This window comes from Arachis ipaensis, chromosome B1, assembly GCF_059453495.1.
Source record: "Arachis ipaensis isolate K30076 ecotype BB chromosome B1, ASM5945349v1, whole genome shotgun sequence".
Classification (NCBI taxonomy): domain Eukaryota; kingdom Viridiplantae; phylum Streptophyta; class Magnoliopsida; order Fabales; family Fabaceae; genus Arachis; species Arachis ipaensis.
In genome coordinates this window covers 147,603,545-147,624,006 of record NC_142436.1, presented here as the reverse complement: position 1 = coordinate 147,624,006, position 20,462 = coordinate 147,603,545, and the positions used below count along the sequence as shown (strand labels likewise).

The window sequence follows — 20,462 nt, the reverse complement described above, 5'->3', positions numbered from 1 at the left end:
CGGGTGAAGATCCTGGGAGATGGTAAGGGCTCGTCGGGTCGTGGACTGCCGGACAGAGAGGTGCGAGGTCCCGAGTACTGTGTAAGAAAGGGGGGGTGCCACCTGCAAAGACACTCCGACGCTCTTGTCAGTAAATGTGCAGGCAGAAAGGGTAATGTGATATATAACGTACCTTGGGGGAAGAGCCAATCTTCTCCTTATATATTGTCAGAGGTGGGCCCTGTAAGGGCAGGCCCACTACTCTCGAGGCACTCCCTTCACAACTGTGGGAGAGCTGTTACGGACGCGTGTCCGGGTCGGCGACGGGGCGCTCTATCCCTGACCGCCCGGGTCGGCCCAAGCCAGCAGAAGGTTTGAGCCGGGCCGTAACAGAGATAATATCCAATTTGGTCCCTGAACTTACACGTGAGTCTCAATTTAGTCCCTGAGGTTTCAATTGTCTCTATTTAATCCCCGAAGTTTATAAACGTGCCTCATATTAGTCCCTGAGACCACTTTTAGCATAAAAACGTTAATAGAGCGCTGTTGTAGACTATCACATGTCACGTTAAAACTTGTAAAATAATGCAGTTTTGGTTTTGATATTTAAATAGCTCAAAAACAGCATCCTATTACTTATTTTGTTAGGTAAAATTTTAATAAACACCATTTAGGATGTTGTTTTTGGGTTATTTGAGTGCCAAAACCAAAACGACATCATTTTACAAAGTTTACTGTGGCATTCGGCTGTCACGACAGTGTTCCGTTAACATTTGTACGTTGAAAATTGTTTCAGAAACTAATATGAGTTATGTTCGCAAAGTTTGGGGACTAAATAGAGACAATTGAAACTTCAAGAACTAAATTGAGACTTACATATAAGTTCAGGGACCAAATTGAATATTATCTCTTATAAATTTGATTAAAATTTCGTCATATTTGCTTAAAAAATCATGAAATCTGTAATACCCTTAATATGTAAAACAATATTTTTGTATTGTATATAATACCCTTAATAAATAATGTTATATAATAATTATTATGATTCAACATTTTCGTGCTTGGCACGGGCAATTAGGCTAGTACTAATTAAAAGTTGGTGAATTCTACCGTAAGGATATACATGTACAGATGGCTCTTCCACACACACCACCGCAACCATATACATGGCTCTGGCCACCTGCCTCACCTCTATCCTCCTCCAGGATGACCACGATCACCACCTCCGGTACTCCCACCCTGACCACCATCACCTCTACCTTAGTGGCCCTCGTAACCACCTCCACCACCTCCCTGACCTCCCGTCACCACCGTTGTACCCTCCTCCACCACCACCACTTCCCTGACCCCGTCGTCACCTCCATCGTCTCCGTCATCACCACCTTCGTCCTCACCGCTACCCTCATCCTCTCCGCCTCTGCCTCCACGTCGGCCTCTACCTCACCACCACCTCTAGCTCCTCTACGGCCGCGACCCCTCCCCCCTCGCCGTCCAACCATTCCCAACCCTTCCCACCAAACCCCATTTCCGATTCCCGTCCTCAAAAGTTAAAGTTTTCATCTTTTCTTCATTTCATGTTGTTTCCCATTTTGTATTATCTAGCTTTGCTTTTCTTTCTGCTCTTGTTGGGTTAAATTTGTCTTTTGGTGTGTGGGTAATTTTGTTGAAGTGTTGTTCATGAGTGTGTATCCCTCATTTTAATGTTAGAAAACAAAATAATGCAGAAGAATCAAAAGACCCTGTGGTTCAGTTTCTGGAAGGAGAACTTCTCATAGTGTGTTTGTATTCCAATCCAGGTGGACGCTTTGCCTCAAGGGAAAAAGTATGCTTCTTTCCTTCAAAACCTTAACATTTGTTTCAGTGTCATTGTTGAGGGCTGTGTTACTTGTCTCTAATTCTAATTATCTACCATAAGAAAAAATAATAGTTATAAACTTAGATGTAATTTCTTCGGGTTTTGAAATATCATTTGTTGATCTATTGGCATTTCCTTTGGATTTTGGCTTTATATGTAACCAGATGAGCCTTCTAAAGAACTGCCGAAGTTTTCTGTCAAACTTTTTCTTCATTCCAGTGGGCATGTTGCAGCGAAATTCCAATATGACCAGGTTTCACATGCTAACTTCATCAAGAGTATTGAACTTTATATTTCTATTGAAAATTTTGAATTTTCCATAATTAGGGGCTATGTCTTTGACCTTGAACAAGTTCCTGCATACTCATGCTTTATAGGCTATGTTTCATGGCAGGTAATAATTTCTGCTTTTCGGGATTGGCTGTTTTGAGGGCTTAGTTATTTGAAAATTTGAGTCTGCAGGTTATGGATGTTCCCGCTTTCTTCCTTGTCAGAAGCAGAGAAGGTTCTAGGAGAAATATCTAATTATAAAGTTCAGGTAGTAATTCTTCTATTTTCATTTTCTCTATAATTGGGAAACTGATGTTGTTATTTTCTATCTTAATAAGAGTCGAGCTTGGCTTATATAATTTCTTTGGGGGGAAGCTGGTCAAGTGTTTGGGATTCCATCCATATAGTAGCTGTTATAGCAAAGTAAATAATTGTTTCGCAATACATATTTTTCCATGTTGATGGTCGTTGTGCCTTTGTCACTTTGGCATTATTCCATCCATATTTTTGTTTTGCATCTATATCTCGAGACTAGTATAGCATCATGCAGTTCTGATTATTTATGTTTGAGCTAGTTATGGAACAGAATTCTTGTATGTCTTGACAATATGCTTATTTTGGGCATAAAAAATTATTTTCTATTTACATTTTATAGGGTTATTGATATTCAAAAAAGTGGACTGTGGATTTCATTTATTTGAACTATGTGATTGTTGTTTAGATTATAAGTATTTTACTAAAACTTCCACTTTGAAAATGGTTCAAAAATTTGCTCACCAATTTTTATTGGTAAGAATAAGATTGTGGTAAGTTTTCTTTCTAAAATTAGGTTATTTGACTTGGAGATGGTAATATGTGCTCTCCATCTTTGGTTTGCGTTTGAGGTGGTAAAATCTAATTAATATTAGTTGCTTTTTTTTTATACTGCAGTTGGAGGTGGTAAAAGCCAAACTCAAGTCTGCTAAATCAAAAGATGAGTCTGAATCTGTTAAATTTACTCAAAAGAATCTGATTAACAAGGTTTGCATGGAAGAAGCCCTGAACATTATCTTGACTTGTACAAGTTGTTTGGAAGTTTTTCTGATTACCTAGAACTATGATAGGTCTATAGTTTTTACTGCAACATTTTCTCAGGCCTTGGCCAATATTGGAGTAGTTTAAATCATTTTGACTGGTATATGATCAAAACCGAATCATGATATATTCGATTCCAGATATATACTAATTCTGCAGATGCCAAGATTCCTGCTGCTCTTGAGTATCTCGGAACTGTCATTGAGGTATTGCTCCCCTCCACTGCTTCAAAGCAATAAAATGTCAATAAAGAATTTAGTGACTGCAGCTGTATGTACTATAAGAAAGTCAAGTTCTCAACTTCTCTAGTTTCTCACCCATCTCCTTTGATTGGTGTGCTTGCATGATGCATGGTTAAATTGGTCTTTTCTAACTGCTTTTATTGCAATCGGTGCCCTTTAATGTAGGACCATAAGTTGAATGAATTAAATTGGCTGACCAGTGTGGTGAAAATGTCGGCATATGACATTTTAATACGTATGCCACAACTATTATTGGTGCCAACATTGGCTGGTCTGAGTGGTGACCGAAATAAACACAAATTGTAAACTAGATTATGTGTTCATTCTTATATTTCATCCATCTTCCAGCGCCCCAAATCATTGTGTATGCTTAATTTGAAAGTTTGATTGCTTCAAAAAAAATTTTTCTCTTGCTTCCATCTTTCTATTTCATTTGGGCTATCGGTGGTTATCACGTGTAATATGTTGTGATCACTGCAGGCAGGTTGCAAGTTTCTTATATTTGCGCACCATCAGCCAATGAGATACATGAGTGCCTTCTTGTAAGACCAGTTCAATTTTACTCTCTTTTTTTTATATTGGAAATTATAGCACTTACAAAAACTGTTAAAAATTTCCAGAAGAAAAAAGTGGGTTGCATCCGGATTGATGGAGGTACACCCGCTGCATCAAGGCAACAATTGGTTACAGATTTCCGGGAAAAGGATTATATCAAGGCAGCTGTAGTATGGTGGTATTTTTGGTTGTGCATTTCTTCCATGTGTTTCCGTTATAAGCATCTTTTCTGTTGTCTTGGTTAGTATTTGTGCTTGAGATAATGATTTCATGTGACACGTTATCATGCAGCTATCCATTAAAGCGGGAGGAGTTGGATTAACTTTAACTGCTGCAAGCACAGTTATCTTTGCAGAACAATCCTGGACTCCAGGTGACCTAATTCGGCCAATGATCGTGCTCATAGAATTGGCCAGGTATTCTCACACTCGTTAAGTAGAAAGGCGAGAGTTGTTACTGTTTGCATCAGAACATTAAGAAAACAGATAATCTCAAATGAAAAGAACTCTCATATCTAAATTTTTGAGTAGCAAAGACAGCATGTGCTCTTCTGTTTTTTTGACTAGTTAGTTCTTGTTTACAGGTCTCATCAGTAAATATATACTAGTTGGTAAATGATACGGTTGATGACATCATTTGGTAGGTTCTGTTATTATTTCTGCAGTCTTTCGCTGCTTGGTATAGCATTGACTTAACATTTATTATGTATTGATGATCTAAATTTTTACGCCTTAGGGATGTGGTGCAATTCAAACCGGATAATTTGGGGCAGGTACATTTCTACATCTTCTTGAACTATCATATGTAATGCAAAATGTACATAATGCTTAGTTTCAAGGTTTTTATTCTGGTTTATATTTATATTTTTTCAAGATCTATACTCAAGCAGTATTTGAGAGTTACTTTTTGATGTTTTTGAGAAACCATTCTAAATTTTAGTTATTGAAAAATCAGGTGTTAGATGGCCATGAGAACACCTTAGCTGTGTCAAATAATCAGCCATTGAGTAGCCCTGCAAAGCATACTACTATTGGGCATAGGCCTTCAAAGCAGAGAACTCTTGACCAGTTTGTCAGAAGATGTGATAACGTGGATAGGTCGGAAGTCGGAACATCAGCCTGACCGGAAACGGCCCTCTCGGTCATGACTTGCGAGATATGCAAAATGGATTTCCATTTTCACAGATACATGTCCAGTGGCAAGTGAATAGGAACTTAAATGTTGATGTCTACATGCAGAAGTTTCCATGTAGTATTAACCAGATGTGCTTACATGCGGAATTCACCTGTGATGACACAAATGCCTTTTTGAAGCTGAAATCCATTGTACAACAAATAATAGATTGAGTAGAACTGGGTACACTAAACTATGTTACTTGTACTGGAGATAATGGTTTGAATATGTGAAATATGTATTGGAAGAAAATGTTGATAAAGTCACCCATTAGATTTTAGGTTTCCACTTCTTGTTCTTAACTTTTTGCTCCCCTATGTTTTGTTTTAGTTTGGGGCTCTGTACAGAGCATGACATTATCATATATGAACGAGACTTGTAAATTTCTTTACTCCGTATGCATGTATCATTATATTTTGTAGAAATAATCATCTTTTGAAAGAATAGACTCATAGAACCCCTTAATAGCACTTCAGTTAAAACTGATCACATTAGCTTATTTTGTTTAGGAACATGACCTATTCTGATAATGTTACTTTTCTCCCTAAATTCATACAGAAGGACATTATAAAAATAACATCATTATTTTTATTTAGTCATTTAGAAACTTGATTTGAATTTTTGTAACCCAGTTTCCCTTCATCATCATTCTTATTATTTTCTTATTTTCTTAATCTAATGAATAAAGCAATCAATCGATAATATTATAAATGACTCAAATCAAATTTTTAAACTAAATTTTTCAAACAAGAACCATTCATGTGAAACTTCAAAATGTTTCTTTTGACATAATATGTGCGGGCTATTAGTTGAATTAATTATTTAAAATGCATCATGTATTTTGAAATAGAAAGCAGTGAGTTGATCATTTAATATGACCAGCAGCAATAATGCAAATATCTCAAAATACACAGATAATTTTGTACGAGTTGAAGAGAATATAGACACAACTCAAAGCAAGATCATATTCTTGAAAGACATTAATATTTAATTCATTGTTCATTCATAATCCTATTGAAAACGACTAAGGAGGATAATAAGCCACAAGAAATAACATGAAATGTTACTAAATTGAGCAATGCTAGGAACCAAAAGGGTATTAGCCAAAAACCAGCCAAATATCTCTGGGTGAATTCAAAATCTCTACGAGTTAATATACATGGATGCTTCTTCTGCTAAGTATTAGAATGTTTCTTTTTCATACTAAATGGATGTTCTTTTATATATTTTTCGAATTTTTTTGTATTACAAATATGAATGTCTATATTTCTTTAAGAATTTTATAAGTTTATAGATATTTAATTATTTTTGCTAAAATAAAACTTGATATTTCTTTTGTTAAGTATTAGGATGTTTTTTTTTTTCCATACTAAATGAATGTTTTTTTATAATAAGGTCTAATAACTATACTTTTGAAACAAAATTTGGGATGAAATCAGGATTTAATAAGGTAAAATTAAATTGAAAAGTAGTAACTCTAGGAATTCTTAGGTGGCTTGATTTTTGGATTAATGTTTCTTTTTGTAATTGATTTTGATTGACATCTGATAGGAACATATAGGCTTTAACAACCTGAGCAGTTTTTCATATGTATGAAACCTATGACAAATGTGCAGGTCAAGTAAAAAGCTGAAATCACAAGACATAGAGGAATCATCCTCAGGACATTGCAAATGCATTTTGCAGTCGGTTAAGGCTTCATTGACCAAGCAGCCACGAAGCGAATCCATGAGATACACAGTTTCTGATGGACCAAGAAAATCCATGGATAGAGTTGATGGCTCAGGCGTATCCCCAGTACCATCCTATGGTAGCAGCAAAAGAATCACCGAACCTTCATCAGCAAAAAAGCAATCAAAGATGATAGAGTCTTTTGAGGAGAAGGTGATCAAAATTGAAGAAAGTTAAGTGTTGACATTATCTTCGTTACTAATGATTCACACTATGTGCTTATAGTCTTCAATCATATTATATGATTCCGGCGACTCGCTGATAGAAGAGGAGTGGGTCGCGGTGGGGAAATCTTCCTCCTTAGTGGGTGGCCAAACAAACGCATGGCGCATACAATTAGTAATCCCACGGTTCTCCATGGTGAAGACACTCTTCCTATGGACAATACGACATTGGTCACTGCCGCTAATGAGTCTACTCGTTCTGAAGTTCGAAAGATTGTTATCAGCGGCAGACATATCCATCCAAGTCTCTTTGATGGGGTCGAAGCGGGCCAAATAGGAGTCTCTCTCCAACTCCCTGGACGATGAAAAAAAGAGGTTGTTGTCGAGGACGAACATGGTATTCTCGACATGTGGCTCGCTAATGATGGCGGCCCCAGGAGCCATCAAGGGTTTCCAAACTCTAGAACCAGAACAAAGAACGTAAAATCTAGATTCATCTTTGACCCGTTGCCTCACATTTATATAGAAGTAAACATCGCCTGAGCCTGGCGTGTTTGCGATGTATGATTTGTAAAAAGGAAAGGGTGCACCATCCAGCGTAGGGGCAATTCTGCACTCCTCAAATTTGATTTCGTAGATTGGCCAGGCGACCAGATTCCCCATGGAAACGGCTTTGGCTCTGCCAATTTCACGCGGCAGGCTCAACTTGTCGGACGGCGCCATATAGATCTTGGAGTCGAACTCGAAGGGACACATATCATGACCTGGAAGATCCAAAAACATCTCGAACGGTGGTGGAGGCAAACAAGTCCAATCTTTGACATCAACTTCTTCCTTTAAATTGCTCAGTTTGATCACGATCAACTTTCCATACGTCATAAGGCGAAGGCACGCTTCCTTCGCCATTTCAACCTGCTCCGTTTTTCGTATTTTTGACTCAGCAGCATCCAATTCCGCCATCACTCACTGCGATCGAACGAGATCGGTGGTGCTGCGGCAGCAAAAAGCTAGGATTAGGTACGGATCCTAGAGGATATCGGATATATCCACATAGTTTGAACATTTTCTTTAAAAAATATAATAAAAATATTTTTTAATATTTTTAAATTTATTTATTTTTAAAATATTTTTAATTAAATTATTATTGAATAATAAAAATAAAATAATATAATATATGAATAATAATTACTAACTAAAATATACAAACAAGTAAATATAATGTTAAGCCAATGAATAATAGTTCAAATGGCATAATCTCTCTATACTCAATTAAGAGGTTATAGATTTGAGTCTCCTATCTTTGGTAAAAAAAAGTGAATATAATGTCAAACATATATATTTATTTATTTATTTTTTAATTATTATCATGCGGATGTACAGATCTGCGGATTTCAAATATCAACTTATTCTCTCTATATATATTAGCTTAATGTTTATATTTTTATTTTTAAAATTATAAATTTGATGAAATAATTTAAAAATTTAAAATAAAAAATATTTAAAAATATATAAAAATTTTAATATTTATTTAATTTTAAAATGTATAAAATTTATAAATTTAAATTAAATAATATATTAAAAAATTATGTGTAACAAAATAAAAATAAATATTTATAAACGTTAATTACAAATTAATTATTTATAAGTATTATTAAATTTATTTTTTTAATAATATTTAATTCAAAACAAAACACTTGTTATCTTCATGTATAATTCATGTATAATTCTAATAGATAAAAAATATTTTATTTTTTTAATTTTATATTCAATTTTTTAAATTATCTTTAATTTTATTATTATTTTTAAAATTATTAATTTATATTGTCTTTTCTGCTTTTTCGTTTTTTTCTTTCACTTTTTTTTTTCATCAGATCATAATTAATTATTATTATTATAGCAACTTTTAATATTTTCTATTACTTTAATTTATAATCTTTCATTCAGTCAATTTTTATGAGTTATTGAAATTTTACTAATTTTTTTTGTGTATTTTGAGACTTTAAATTATTTGTACATTTTAGTATGTTATTGAGTGATGTATTGTATGTAATTTTTACATCAATTTTCAATGAAATTAAATTGTAAATCAAATTATTTTGTGTGTATTTTTTAAGGTTCTAAAAACCGGACTTGATTGACTCATTTAATTGGATTAATTAAAAATCTAAAATACTAAAATTATATGAACTTAAAAAATATTCTTGTACTAATATTTTTCTCCAGTTGCTGAAGTAAAAAATAATTTAAAATTTCATTAAATAAACAACAATACTACTATATGTCAAGATAACATTGTTCTTAATTTATTTATTTTCTTTTTTGTTTACATTTACTTCATATGTTGGATTGATCTAAATAGAAATTTTAAGTGGTATGGACATTGAACAAGTAACAATTGATTGCAGATCTTAAAATTTGCAGATCTTAAAATTTACCAAAAAGATTTATGTTAGGAGGCTCAACATTCACCTGACATACACTCACTCTGTGACGGTGAGCATAATAAAATAATTCTTGTTACAAAACTAAAAAAAAAAAAACCATCGTGCCAACACGTTACTTATGTTCAAACACCTTCCAACATTTAACAAAAACAAATCGGAATATGTTTGTTCATTTTTTTTATACTAAAGATAGGAGACTCGAATTCGCAACCTCTTAATTGAGTGTGGAGAAACTATGTCATTTGAGTTATTACTCATTAACGCAACCTCTTAATATGTTTGTTCGTTTATTAGTATACAATCATGATTCTATATTTTCAAACATAAATTTAAGCATAGTAATTATTAGTCTTTGTTTGTTACTTGACCCAACTCATTTATTCAAGGGAAGTATAATTCCACTTCAATTTTATACAATAAATACGACAAAAAAAATAATTAAAAAAAACATATGATAGAGACATAATCTAAGAAAATACGCATTCTATAAACAATGACATCTTATCTCATGTTAGGTAGCACGTGTCTTTATTCAATTATGATTTATGAAACTTACTTGCAAAGTTTGCTCATAATATAAGAAACAATTATATTGCGAAAAAAATTAAGTTGAGGAACCATCCGAACTTGAAACACAAGAAGAGATCAATCCACCACAACAGTAAAAAATATCTATCACAACTCAATTTTTCTTTGCTCGTATTGTATAATTTATTTCTGTAAATGACAATCAAAAGAGTTGTTTGTAATATTTTAATGTTCAAATTAATGAACATGAACATGTTATAAATGACTTCCAATATTGTGCTCTACACAACTTTCTGTAACATGAGAAATATAAAAGTATATATGTATTTGTATATAAAGTTATAAATAGAATCATACTACTTGGTATATTGGCGCCCCTTCCCCCTGGGACGCTCTTGGAGCAGATCTTATCACCTTAATACAAAATGAAGCCTACAAAATTTGAAGCATGGACAATGTAACCAAAATCAAGTGTGTATGAGCATATTATTAATTCAATGGTTCAGTGTACATTATACAAAACTGACTATTAAAATCAACGGAAAATTACAAAACTTAGATTTAACTACACAAAAACTCTAGTGAAAAATCAGAAACATAATTGCAAACCTTAACAAAATCATCACATACTAAAAATGGAGAACCTAACAGAAAACCGAATAACAATCTCTCTTCATAGAGACGAAATTCAACAAAAAATTAAAATTATTCAAAATTACTGATAATTACCCACCTCAAAGACACAAATTATGCGAATCCGTGAGAAGAAACCATGGAAAGTCGTTGCGTTTTTTAACATAAATTACCTCATTGGCCTTGGATTTGACCACCAATTCATTACCACCGAAAATCTCTCCCCAACTATGCTCCTTTCCAAGTTCAAATGGAGAGAAGCCAAGAAGGAAAAATACATTATACACATAAACATAAAGGTATGAAATGGAAACTGGAATGCTTATAAAGTGCATTATCTTCACTAACCGTGTGTTATATTTTTATGTCATGAAAAAAATATAAAATTATGAAACATGTTTATATCTTATGAGGATTGATCACCTGATTGGCACCTGTAGTAACCATTACCTAGGACTTGTGCAAATTGTTTACATCTCACAACTACAATCAAAGCATAGGAGTTAGTAGAAAAGGATCACCAATTCTCAGGAATTTCAACTACTAAAAAGCTTTGTAACTAAATGCCCACTTGACCCTTATTGAAAACCAAGTTTCATTCCAAAAACAAGTTCCAATTAGTTAATACATTTATATGTTGTAAAAAGAAGATAGAGTCTAGAACATTTTTGCTTACCTTTCTCGTTAATGTTGCTTGAAGTTAAGGAAGACCATTATTGTCACTATAACGATTAATAGAAGGTTTCTGCACAAGTTTTTGCACCTTGTCCAATGGCTTCTTTTGGTTGCTGCCACTAAACCACACCCATAAAATGTTCAACAACCCCATCATGGATCACACGTTAAACAAAAGTAAGGATCAAATAAGATGTAGAAAATTAATTAAAACACCAATTATTCATAACAGCAATTAAATCCAAAATATGATTAGTAAACTTCAAATGAATAGAAATAATACATAAAGAATAAAAATTTGATAGTCTTTGGAAGCAAAAAATTTTGCCTATAGTGAGAAAATCCATACAGAAATGCAAAAAACTTATTTTTAAAATAGTCAAAGTTTCCACCTTCTCAACAAATTTTTAATGCCGTTGTCCCAAACTCTTTAATAAGATTAAAGAACACATACCGATATCCCATTTTTGATACAAAAAGGGTAACCAAATAAATATGAATACATGACTTGAGCTTTAAAGTATAAGACAAACTAACAAAGTAGAAACAATTTTCCAACAGTTCATGCTATAGTAGATGTCTTTATACATTTTTTCTTTTTGCATGGCAGTGATCCCCAAATTAAATTATTTATCGCAAAAAAGAGATATGTTCTCCAAAATATTGGTTATAATACAAAATTATACATCGGTAATAAAAATAAAGTTATCGTATAAAAGAAGAACCCTAACTCAAATTCTCGTGTCTTTTTTCTTCCTTTTAATTATAAAAGAAATCTAACAAAATCTGCTTATTTGATCCGCTTATAAAATTGATTTTTAAATAAAGCATATTTCTTAACCCATTCAAAGCTTGATAACATAGGCAATCATCAATGTTTTCACCAGTAGAAAAATTTTAACTATCTAAAAATTTAGAAGCTTCTAAAGTCTAACAAATATCCAATTTCTAAAAAACAGATTAATATCCTGATTGAAATACTAATAAAGTTCTCTGACAACTTTGAATTAATCATTTAACACCTATATAAAGTTCAATAAAGTTCAATCTTGCATAGTTAAAATGATTGTGTCTTCACCCATAACTATTTTGTTTAACATAGATGATATAATGTAGCCTTTATTCTTCATGGACTTGCCCTTCACGTCCCATTTGGAGTAGTGAAAGCTGAAAGCTGCATAACTGGGCACTTAATTGTTAATTTGTTTTGGCCTTAATGGCAAATTAATAACATAGAAGATGGTTATTATTGTTTCATTGAGACATTGAGCTTCACATTGACTAACTGCAAGACATGTGAATGATTTAATAGCAGAAAAGCAATAGTGATGATGCCTTGATGATGCAGAGGATGAACATGAAAATGATTTAGAAGCGCCAGTAGAACCTGAAACTGTTGTTAAGAAGCCTCGTAAACCTTCGTTGTCTACCAAGGAAACTGAAGAGCAACTTTCAAAGACGGAATTGAAGAAAAAGAGCTTGAGGAGCTTGAAGCTGTTTTAGCAGAGCTAGGATGGCAAAAAAAACCCGGAGGCCAAGTTGACTCCCATGGTAATATGATGTTTTTGATTTTGTGAAAGATAAATAAAAAAAAGAATCGCGCATCGTGTGACTTCCTTCCCCTTCTTCTGTTCACTCAAATTCAAAGATGGAAACCCTGATTCCTTGAAAGAAATCAAAGAAAGAAACCCTGAACCCTAGCTCCTCCAACAACACCGTAAGGACTGCCGCCATCCGTCGGGCTCAGGCACCACAGTCGTCGTTTAGTCGTCTGCTCTTCTTCCTCATTCGACAATCGCACCTTCTCAGCATCTCCTTCGACCCTCACTTCCTCAGCAAAGCAAAATCTTCTCTTCTGCCGTTCTGCTCCGTCTAGCCATCGCCGCGTCACCACCTTCGTCGCATCTGGTTGAAGCCATCGTCCCCATTGCGCTCTTCTGTGCTCGTCTCGCGTCCCCTGGATTGTACTTTTTACTATGATTATTGTTTTAATTCGTTTACGATGGTTAAATTGTTATACTGTGATTATTCTTCTTCAATTATTCTTGTTATTACTGGGATTTAAGATTCTTGACCATATTTTTGTTAACTCTGTTATGTTATTGTTCTTATTTTTTTTCTGTGAATGTCTATTCTTGATCTTGTTCCGTTGTTATTTTGCTAAATTATTGGATTACTTTATTTTAGTTTGCTAAATTGTTGGGTTGCTATGTCAATTTGCTAATTATTGGGTTTTGTTTCAATTTGCTGGATTGAGATTGAGACTGAGATTGTTCTTGTTTCTTGTTATTGAGTTGCTGAATTTTCTATTCAGGTTTTGTTATTTGTTCTTGATAATTTGCTGGATTGATATTCGTCTCTTACTATCAGGTTGCTGATTTTCTATTCAAGTCTTATTCTTGTTAAATTGTTAAATTGTTGTTGCGAATCCTTGAGATTGAGAATGTCCCTGTTTTGCGTTGCCATCATTGAACCTTGATATTGTTACTATCTTATTTAAATAATTACTTAGCTGAATTCTTTTGTTACTGAGCTCCACCCTCGTCTGCTCCAGTTCTGCCATGCTCCTCGCTCCTCTACTCCAAGCCACCTCTTTTTCTAGTTTTGCTGTATCTAGCCCTCCGTCGTGCTTCCTCACTTATGTGCCCTGAAAGGTATTTTTTACTGTGATTATTGTTTTAATTGGTTTACGAATTGTTAGGTTGTGATTTCTGTGATTCTTCTTCTTCAATTATTGTTTTTATTATTGTGGTTTAGGATTCTTGATCATGTTCTTGTTAATTCTATTGTATTGTTTTGTTGTCCTTGTTTTTTGGATAAAGAGTAAAGTATCATTTTTGTCCCCAACGTTTGGGATAAGTCCCAAAGTTATCCCTAACGTTTTGAAATTGACTCAATGTTGTCCTGCCGTTAGCGATCCGTTAACAGAGTTGACGGCAGGACGAAATTGAGACGATTTTAAAATATTAGGAACTTAAATATGACGAAAACGTTTGGGACAAAAATAATATATAGAAATAAATCTTAATTTTTCCTTCAATAATATCAATTTTTTTAGGGTTAAGTTCAATTTTGATCCCTAACGTAGGGGTCGAAAATTTGTTTCGTCCCCAACTTTTTTTTGCTACAAAATAATCTCTAAAGTTTCAGTTTGTTTTAAAATTGTCCTTTTTACCAATTTTTTTATTACCAAATTATCCCTCATTAAAAAAATTATAAAATAAAGTAAATATAAAATAAAAAAAGAAAAAAAAGAAAGAAAGGGATACAGAAAGAATGGGGTGGGGGCGCGAGAAAGGGGGGGAGGGGGGAGGGAAGGGAAGAAGGGGAAAGTGAAGCCGCCGTCCCGCCGCCGCAGTCCCGCCGTCCCGCCGTCGTCGCCGCTGCCTCTTTCCTGTCTAGATCAACCACGACCCTCTCCCCTCCTTCTCTTCTTCCCTGTCTCGGATCTCCTCGAATCAGAGCTCACCACCGGCGAGCCACTCCTGCTTCACCATGGCGCAGCAACGTGGAGCCTCCCCTGGATTTAAATTTTCTGTTAAAAAAAAAAAGAAAAAGGGTTACATGGGAGAAGGAATCAGGGGCGGGTGAAGAGGAAAGAGGAAAGGGGAAGGGGAAAGAACGCAGCTGCCGCCACTGCCGCCTGTCCTCTCCCCTCACCGCTCGTTGTTGTTCTTCCTTACTCGCCGCTCTCCTTGCTGCTCTCCTCGCCGCTCATCACTGCTCCCCTTTTCCTCCTTCTTCTTCTCCTCCTCCTCCTTCTTCCCTTCTTTGTGAACTGAATTTCTTATTTGTATTACATAATCTAAATTTGTTGTGGAATATATTCTGATTTGTAATATCTGATTTTTGTTGTGAAATTTCTTATTCTGATTTTTGTTGTGGAATTTTTTTGCTTGTGGAATATTGAGTTTGTCTATTGATGATATAGGTTTTGGATATGTTGATGTTACTGTAATGTCATGCTATGTTGATTAGGTGAATTTCTGCTTTTGATTTGGCTTGAATTTGGAATTTTGATGCTGCTTAGATCCATTGTTGTTCTTCTGCGTCATTGTTGTTCTTCTGTGTTTGTGCATCTGCTTCTGGTTAATGTTGAGGAAGAAGATGGGTGTTGAGGAAGAAGAGGGGAGGGAGAGATATTTTCGTCCGACGGACGATTTTAAAACAAACTGAAACTTTGGGGACCATTTTGTAGCAAAAAAAAGTTGGGGACGAAACAAATTTTCAACCTCTATGTTAGGGACCAAAATCGAACTTAACCCATTTTTTTACTATACATAGTATTCAATTATTTTTTAATCACATCTAAGTAAATTACACATAATCATATTACTTTCATTTTAAATAAATCAAATTTTTTTATAATTTTACTCTTAAAGATTTTTAGTTATCATGAAATGTTTGTAGAATGAAATATAAATTATACCTTTTGTCTCTAATGTATCAAAATTTTTTAAAATTATAAAAAAATAAATTTATTTAAAATGAAAACAATGTGATTAACTGTAATTTATTTACATGTAATTAAAAAATAATTGAATACTATGTACAGTAAAAAATTAATATTATTGAAAGATAAAATTAAATTAAGATTTATTTTTATGTATCGTTTTTTTCCTAATGTTTTCGTCCTATTTAAATCACTAACGTTTCAAAATCGTCTCAATTTTGTCCCGCCGTCAATTTTGTTAACAAATCCCTAACGGCAGGACAATATTGAGTCAATTTTGAAACGTTAGAAACTTAAATAGTACGATTGAAACGTTAGTGACAACTTTGGGATTTACCCCAAACGTTGAGGACAAAAACGATACTTTACTCTTTGGATAAATTTTATTTTTTTGGTTAATGTTTTCGAAATTTTTTGAAATTTTTTAAAATTGATCTTAACGTTTAAAATGTTTCGACTGTGGATTAGTATCAATGAAGAATTATAATTGGTATTTTAACAGAGCTGACCTCAAAAGAGTAGGAAAGAGCAAAGCTATCATTTCAGATGCATCATTGCGCAGTAGCGGAAGAAAGGTTAAAATTTCAGAAATATCAAGTAATGACAGCGAAGAAGTTGAAAGACATAAATGCTGTTTTCAAACTTCTTTGACACTCTCATCGGAACTTTTTTTTACAAGGACCTTTTTGTTTGTTTCGAGAACAATGGGGAGACATGGATTTTTGTTACGAGAATTATCACATGAATTTAGCATATGTTTGGGTTCAGGATTGGAGATAAAGCACTCGTTTACGGAGTCGAGGGAAATTTTTTCCTGATTTCATGGGCAAAAATGCCATTGTTACGGACGAGATGCCATCTCTGAAAGAACTCAATATGTTCTTAGATTTTTTATTATGGTGAGTTAATCTATTCTTTTAATTAGTATATAATTTTTATTTGAATTTTATATATATTTTATGATTTATTATCAATATTTCAGATATGGATTATGGAAGCTGTTATTTTGTCATCCGTTTTTTTTAGATTTTCAACACACATGTTATTATTTTCTTTTGACCAACCGATGTTTATAAGAAAATTTTGGTGTGCCATCGGTGTGCGAGACGCAAAAGCGACTTCGATAATATATATATATATATATATATATATATATATATATATATATATATGTTACGGTGGGTAACCGGAGATTGATGGGCCGGATGGCGTTGGTTGGCCCAAACGTGTGAGGGAGGCGACTATCGAATGAACCTGAAACTCAGTGTTCCTCCGTCCGACTTGTACGTGTGAAAGAATGGGGGGTGGTACCTGCAAAGACACTCCGATGCCTAAGTTAGCAAGAGTGTGAGCAAGTTTAGAATGTATTGGACTTAGTGATACCTGAGGGATGTCAGGGTATTTATAGTGGTGAACCAATAACCACCGCTGAAGTAGTGCCACCTTTTTAGGTGGATAACCGTCCCCATATCTTGGGGAGGTTAAGATATGGCTCTATGAAGTGGTTAGAGAGCTTCTAGGGGCAGTTACTCATTCGAATGAGTGTATCTGCCAGCTAACCCTTGTGTCCGACTTCTTCGGAGCAAGTCGTGTTTAGTACCGACTTCTGGGATGAAGGCTGATGCTGGAGGGAGGGCCAACCTTCTGGGTTGGGCGCCTTTGCTTGGATCCTGGGCCCTATTTATTGGGCCAGGGTATGAACAGTGCCCCTACTCGAGCCCAATTCTTTTTTGAGAGTTGGGTTCGAGTATTCAACTCGGGGTCGTAGTCGATTTGCGAGAGGACCGACGTGATGACTTAGGAACCGACGTGATTTTTCTTGACCTTTCGGTTCTGACGGTTGCATCTAATCAAGCGTCGTGTCCGTTGGGTATGCGTAGGGATTTAATGGCCTTGGTAACGGTGCACCTTTATTAAGGATTGCCCCAGTTTTACCATTATGCCCCTAACGTCTTTATAAATACTTTCCCTCTCTTTCGTTGTTTCGTTTCTGCAATCTTTCAAATTTTCCTGACATTTGTTCGTGCTGCGTTCTTGCGTTTCGAAGGCTTTTACTTCCTCCAGTCTTGATTTCAGACTTTAAAGGTTAGCTTTTTCCCCTTCTGTAACATGCGTTCTATTTGCGTGTCTTCATCTTGTAGGTAGATTTGGTTTGTAGGCTTTAGTTCCGTGCCCCTTCCCTTAGAGACCGTGTGTTGATTTTCCTTTTCTTTTGTAGGTTTCTTGTCACCCTTTTTTAAGAAAAGAAATGGCTTCCGTAGATGCTCTCTCCCAGTGGGTTGATGTTACGGTCCTAGGGGAGGAGCCCTCAGTTGATACTGAATTTATCACCCACCTGCGTACTCATTATAGAATTTGTACTTCTGAAGAAGATGAGCCGAAGTACGAGTTAATAGTCCCGGGTCCAGAAGACCGGGTTTGTTTCGGGAGGGCTGACGAGACGGCCCCTCATTTCTTTTTTATGTATGAGAGTATGGTCACTCGTTTGGGCGTTTTTCTCCCTTTTTCAGAGTTTGAGATGTCTGTGTTGCGTCATTGCCGAGTGGCTCCCACCCAGCTTCACCCCAACTCATGGGGTTTTCTGAAAATTTATCAATTTATCAGCCAGGCTTTAGAGTTTCCGACTTCTCTGAGGATTTTCTTTTACCTTTTCCATATGACCAAGCCCTTCAGTGGGCTAAATAATAAGCAACAGTGGGTGTCCTTCCGAGCCATACAAGGTCGGAGGCTTTTTACCCTTTTTGACGAGTCTTTTCACGACTTCAAGAACTACTTTTTCAAAGTGCAAGCTGTAGAGGGTCACCACCCCTTTTTCCTGGATGAGCATTCTTCTCCCTGATTTCCTTTATATTGGCTGGAGGCCTCCCCCTGCGAGAAGTATGGTCTAGATGACCTAAATGAGGTAGAGGCAGCCATTGTGGGGTTCCTCCGAGAAGTGTGGGGGAGGGCCCCATATTGGGATACTAAAAAATTTCTCCAGGGGTCGCCGGCCTTTGTCCAGTCACAATTAGGTAGCTTTTTGCGTTTCTTGCTTATTTCCGACTTGCAATTTCTTTTACCGACTTTGTCTGATTTTAGCTACCAATTTGTTTTTGCAGAGATGGCAAAGAAAAACGCTCAAGAGTCTTACCAGAGGGTTCAGGAAGCCAAGGCAAAGTCTCGAGCCAGGTCTGGAGGTGTTAGGACGGTTGTCTCTCCTCCTCCTCCTCCTCGGAACGTTGGGACTCCCTCTCAACCTATTGTAATTTCTTCCTCTGCTCCCTCTCTGCCACCCCCTCCCGTCCGACCTACTCCCGAACCAGAGCCAAAGAAGCGCAAGACCCTAGAGTCTGGCGCTTCTGGTGAAGCGGATGCTCTTGCGTTCGTCCGAAAGAACATCTATCCTCATGCTCGTATGAGTATGGATGATGTTTCTGTTCGGCACTACCTCACTACTGTGGTTGAGGAGAGTCTCAAGACGGCGGGGGTTTGTGGCAAACTCTTGGATATATTTGAGAAGACTCCCATCAGCTCTTTAGGGACGACCTCGAGGGTCGAGGAGCTGGAGGGTAGGCTTCGCATATATCAGGAGCATGAGAGGGAGTTGGAGGGGGAAGTTACTAAGCTGAAGGAGGAGAGAGACAGCCTTCGGGAGAAGGGGAAGAAGTTGCAAGCTCAATGTAACATGGAGATGGATTTGAGGAAAGCAGCGCAAGCCAGCTACAACAGTTTATTTGCTGATCTTGTGTCTGTAAAGAACGACTTGCTGAATGCTCGGAAGGCCTACACCGAGTTGGAGGACTCTATTGCGGATGGCGCTGATGAGGCTTGGAGGATTTTCAAGGAACAGGTCGGAGTTATTGCTCCTGACTTGGACCTTTCTCCTTTGGACCCTGATAAGATTGTTATTGATGGTGCCATCGTGGATCCTCCTGTCCCCATAGTGGAGTCTGAGTCTGATTTAAAGACTCGGGGGCAGAGGATCGTAGAGTCCCCTCCTCGCTCTAAGGATGCTCCGAGTTCTTCTACCATTCTTCCGACTTCCTCTTCGACTCCGACTCCTGGCGTTCCCCCTGACTCGGCTGGTGGTGATCCTCTTAAAAAGTGATTTTGGCTATTGGGGCCCGGCCTGTGGGCCCCTCTTTTTAAACTCTTTATATTTATTTGTTGGTGTTTTGAACAATTTTCTGGCCTTTTAAGGCCGTAAACGAAACAATTTATGATGCCCCTTTTTTTTTAATAAGGGTTTAATTTTATCGTTAAATAAATGCCCTTTTTGGATAAGGGTTTTGAGTTACCTTATGTGCGCATGCTTTTCCTGTTCGTGGTTCTTTTGACTTTTTGATCTTTTCTAGAAAAAACCTTTTCTTTTGGGCTTGCCTGCTTTTCTGAATCTCCTTGATCCTCAAGGCAGCCTTACAATTTTTTCTTAGTTTTTGCTATCTCTTTTTGTTATTCCTAGTACTCGATTTTGTTTTATTGAGTTTTTCATGACTTAGGCTATTTTTGCGATTCATTTTAATTTTACTCGGTTTCGCATTCCGACTTATGAGTCGGACTGCTCCTGAGTTTATCATGATCGACTTCTATAGCCTCTTTACGCCGACTTGTACCTCGTCGTTTTATCCTGACGACCATCTAGGTCGGTTCATGGGATTTTCACGTTTTGTCGAGCTTAAATCGGCGCGTTTCGTAGAAAGAGAATAA

The 20,462-nt window shown here is 35.9% G+C and overlaps 3 protein-coding genes across 3 annotated transcripts; 2 read left to right on the top strand and 1 right to left on the bottom strand.

Annotated features, from left to right (window-relative positions):
* Positions 1-1,039: 1,039 nt before the first annotated feature.
* On the top strand, positions 1,040-5,410 carry LOC107639748 (uncharacterized). Its single transcript, XM_088502106.1, is given in 12 exon segments — positions 1,040-1,525; positions 1,704-1,801; positions 1,999-2,087; positions 2,297-2,372; positions 3,035-3,124; positions 3,319-3,384; positions 4,041-4,145; positions 4,267-4,357; positions 4,360-4,391; positions 4,559-4,614; positions 4,711-4,747; positions 4,930-5,410. Coding segments are annotated over 12 exon segments (1,323 nt in total). The 5' UTR covers positions 1,040-1,110; the 3' UTR covers positions 5,098-5,410.
* A 1,218-nt stretch (positions 5,411-6,628) lies between these two features.
* On the bottom strand, positions 6,629-8,062 carry LOC107639741 (uncharacterized). Its single transcript, XM_016343332.3, has one exon. The coding sequence runs from the start codon at positions 8,001-8,003 to the stop codon at positions 7,086-7,088; it is 918 nt and encodes a 305-aa protein (XP_016198818.3). The 5' UTR covers positions 8,004-8,062; the 3' UTR covers positions 6,629-7,085.
* A 10,814-nt stretch (positions 8,063-18,876) lies between these two features.
* Positions 18,877-19,863, top strand: LOC148578811 (uncharacterized). The gene has a single exon (XM_088501339.1). It carries the CDS (start codon positions 18,877-18,879, stop codon positions 19,861-19,863), a length of 987 nt encoding a protein of 328 aa, XP_088357465.1.
* Positions 19,864-20,462: the final 599 nt, after the last annotated feature.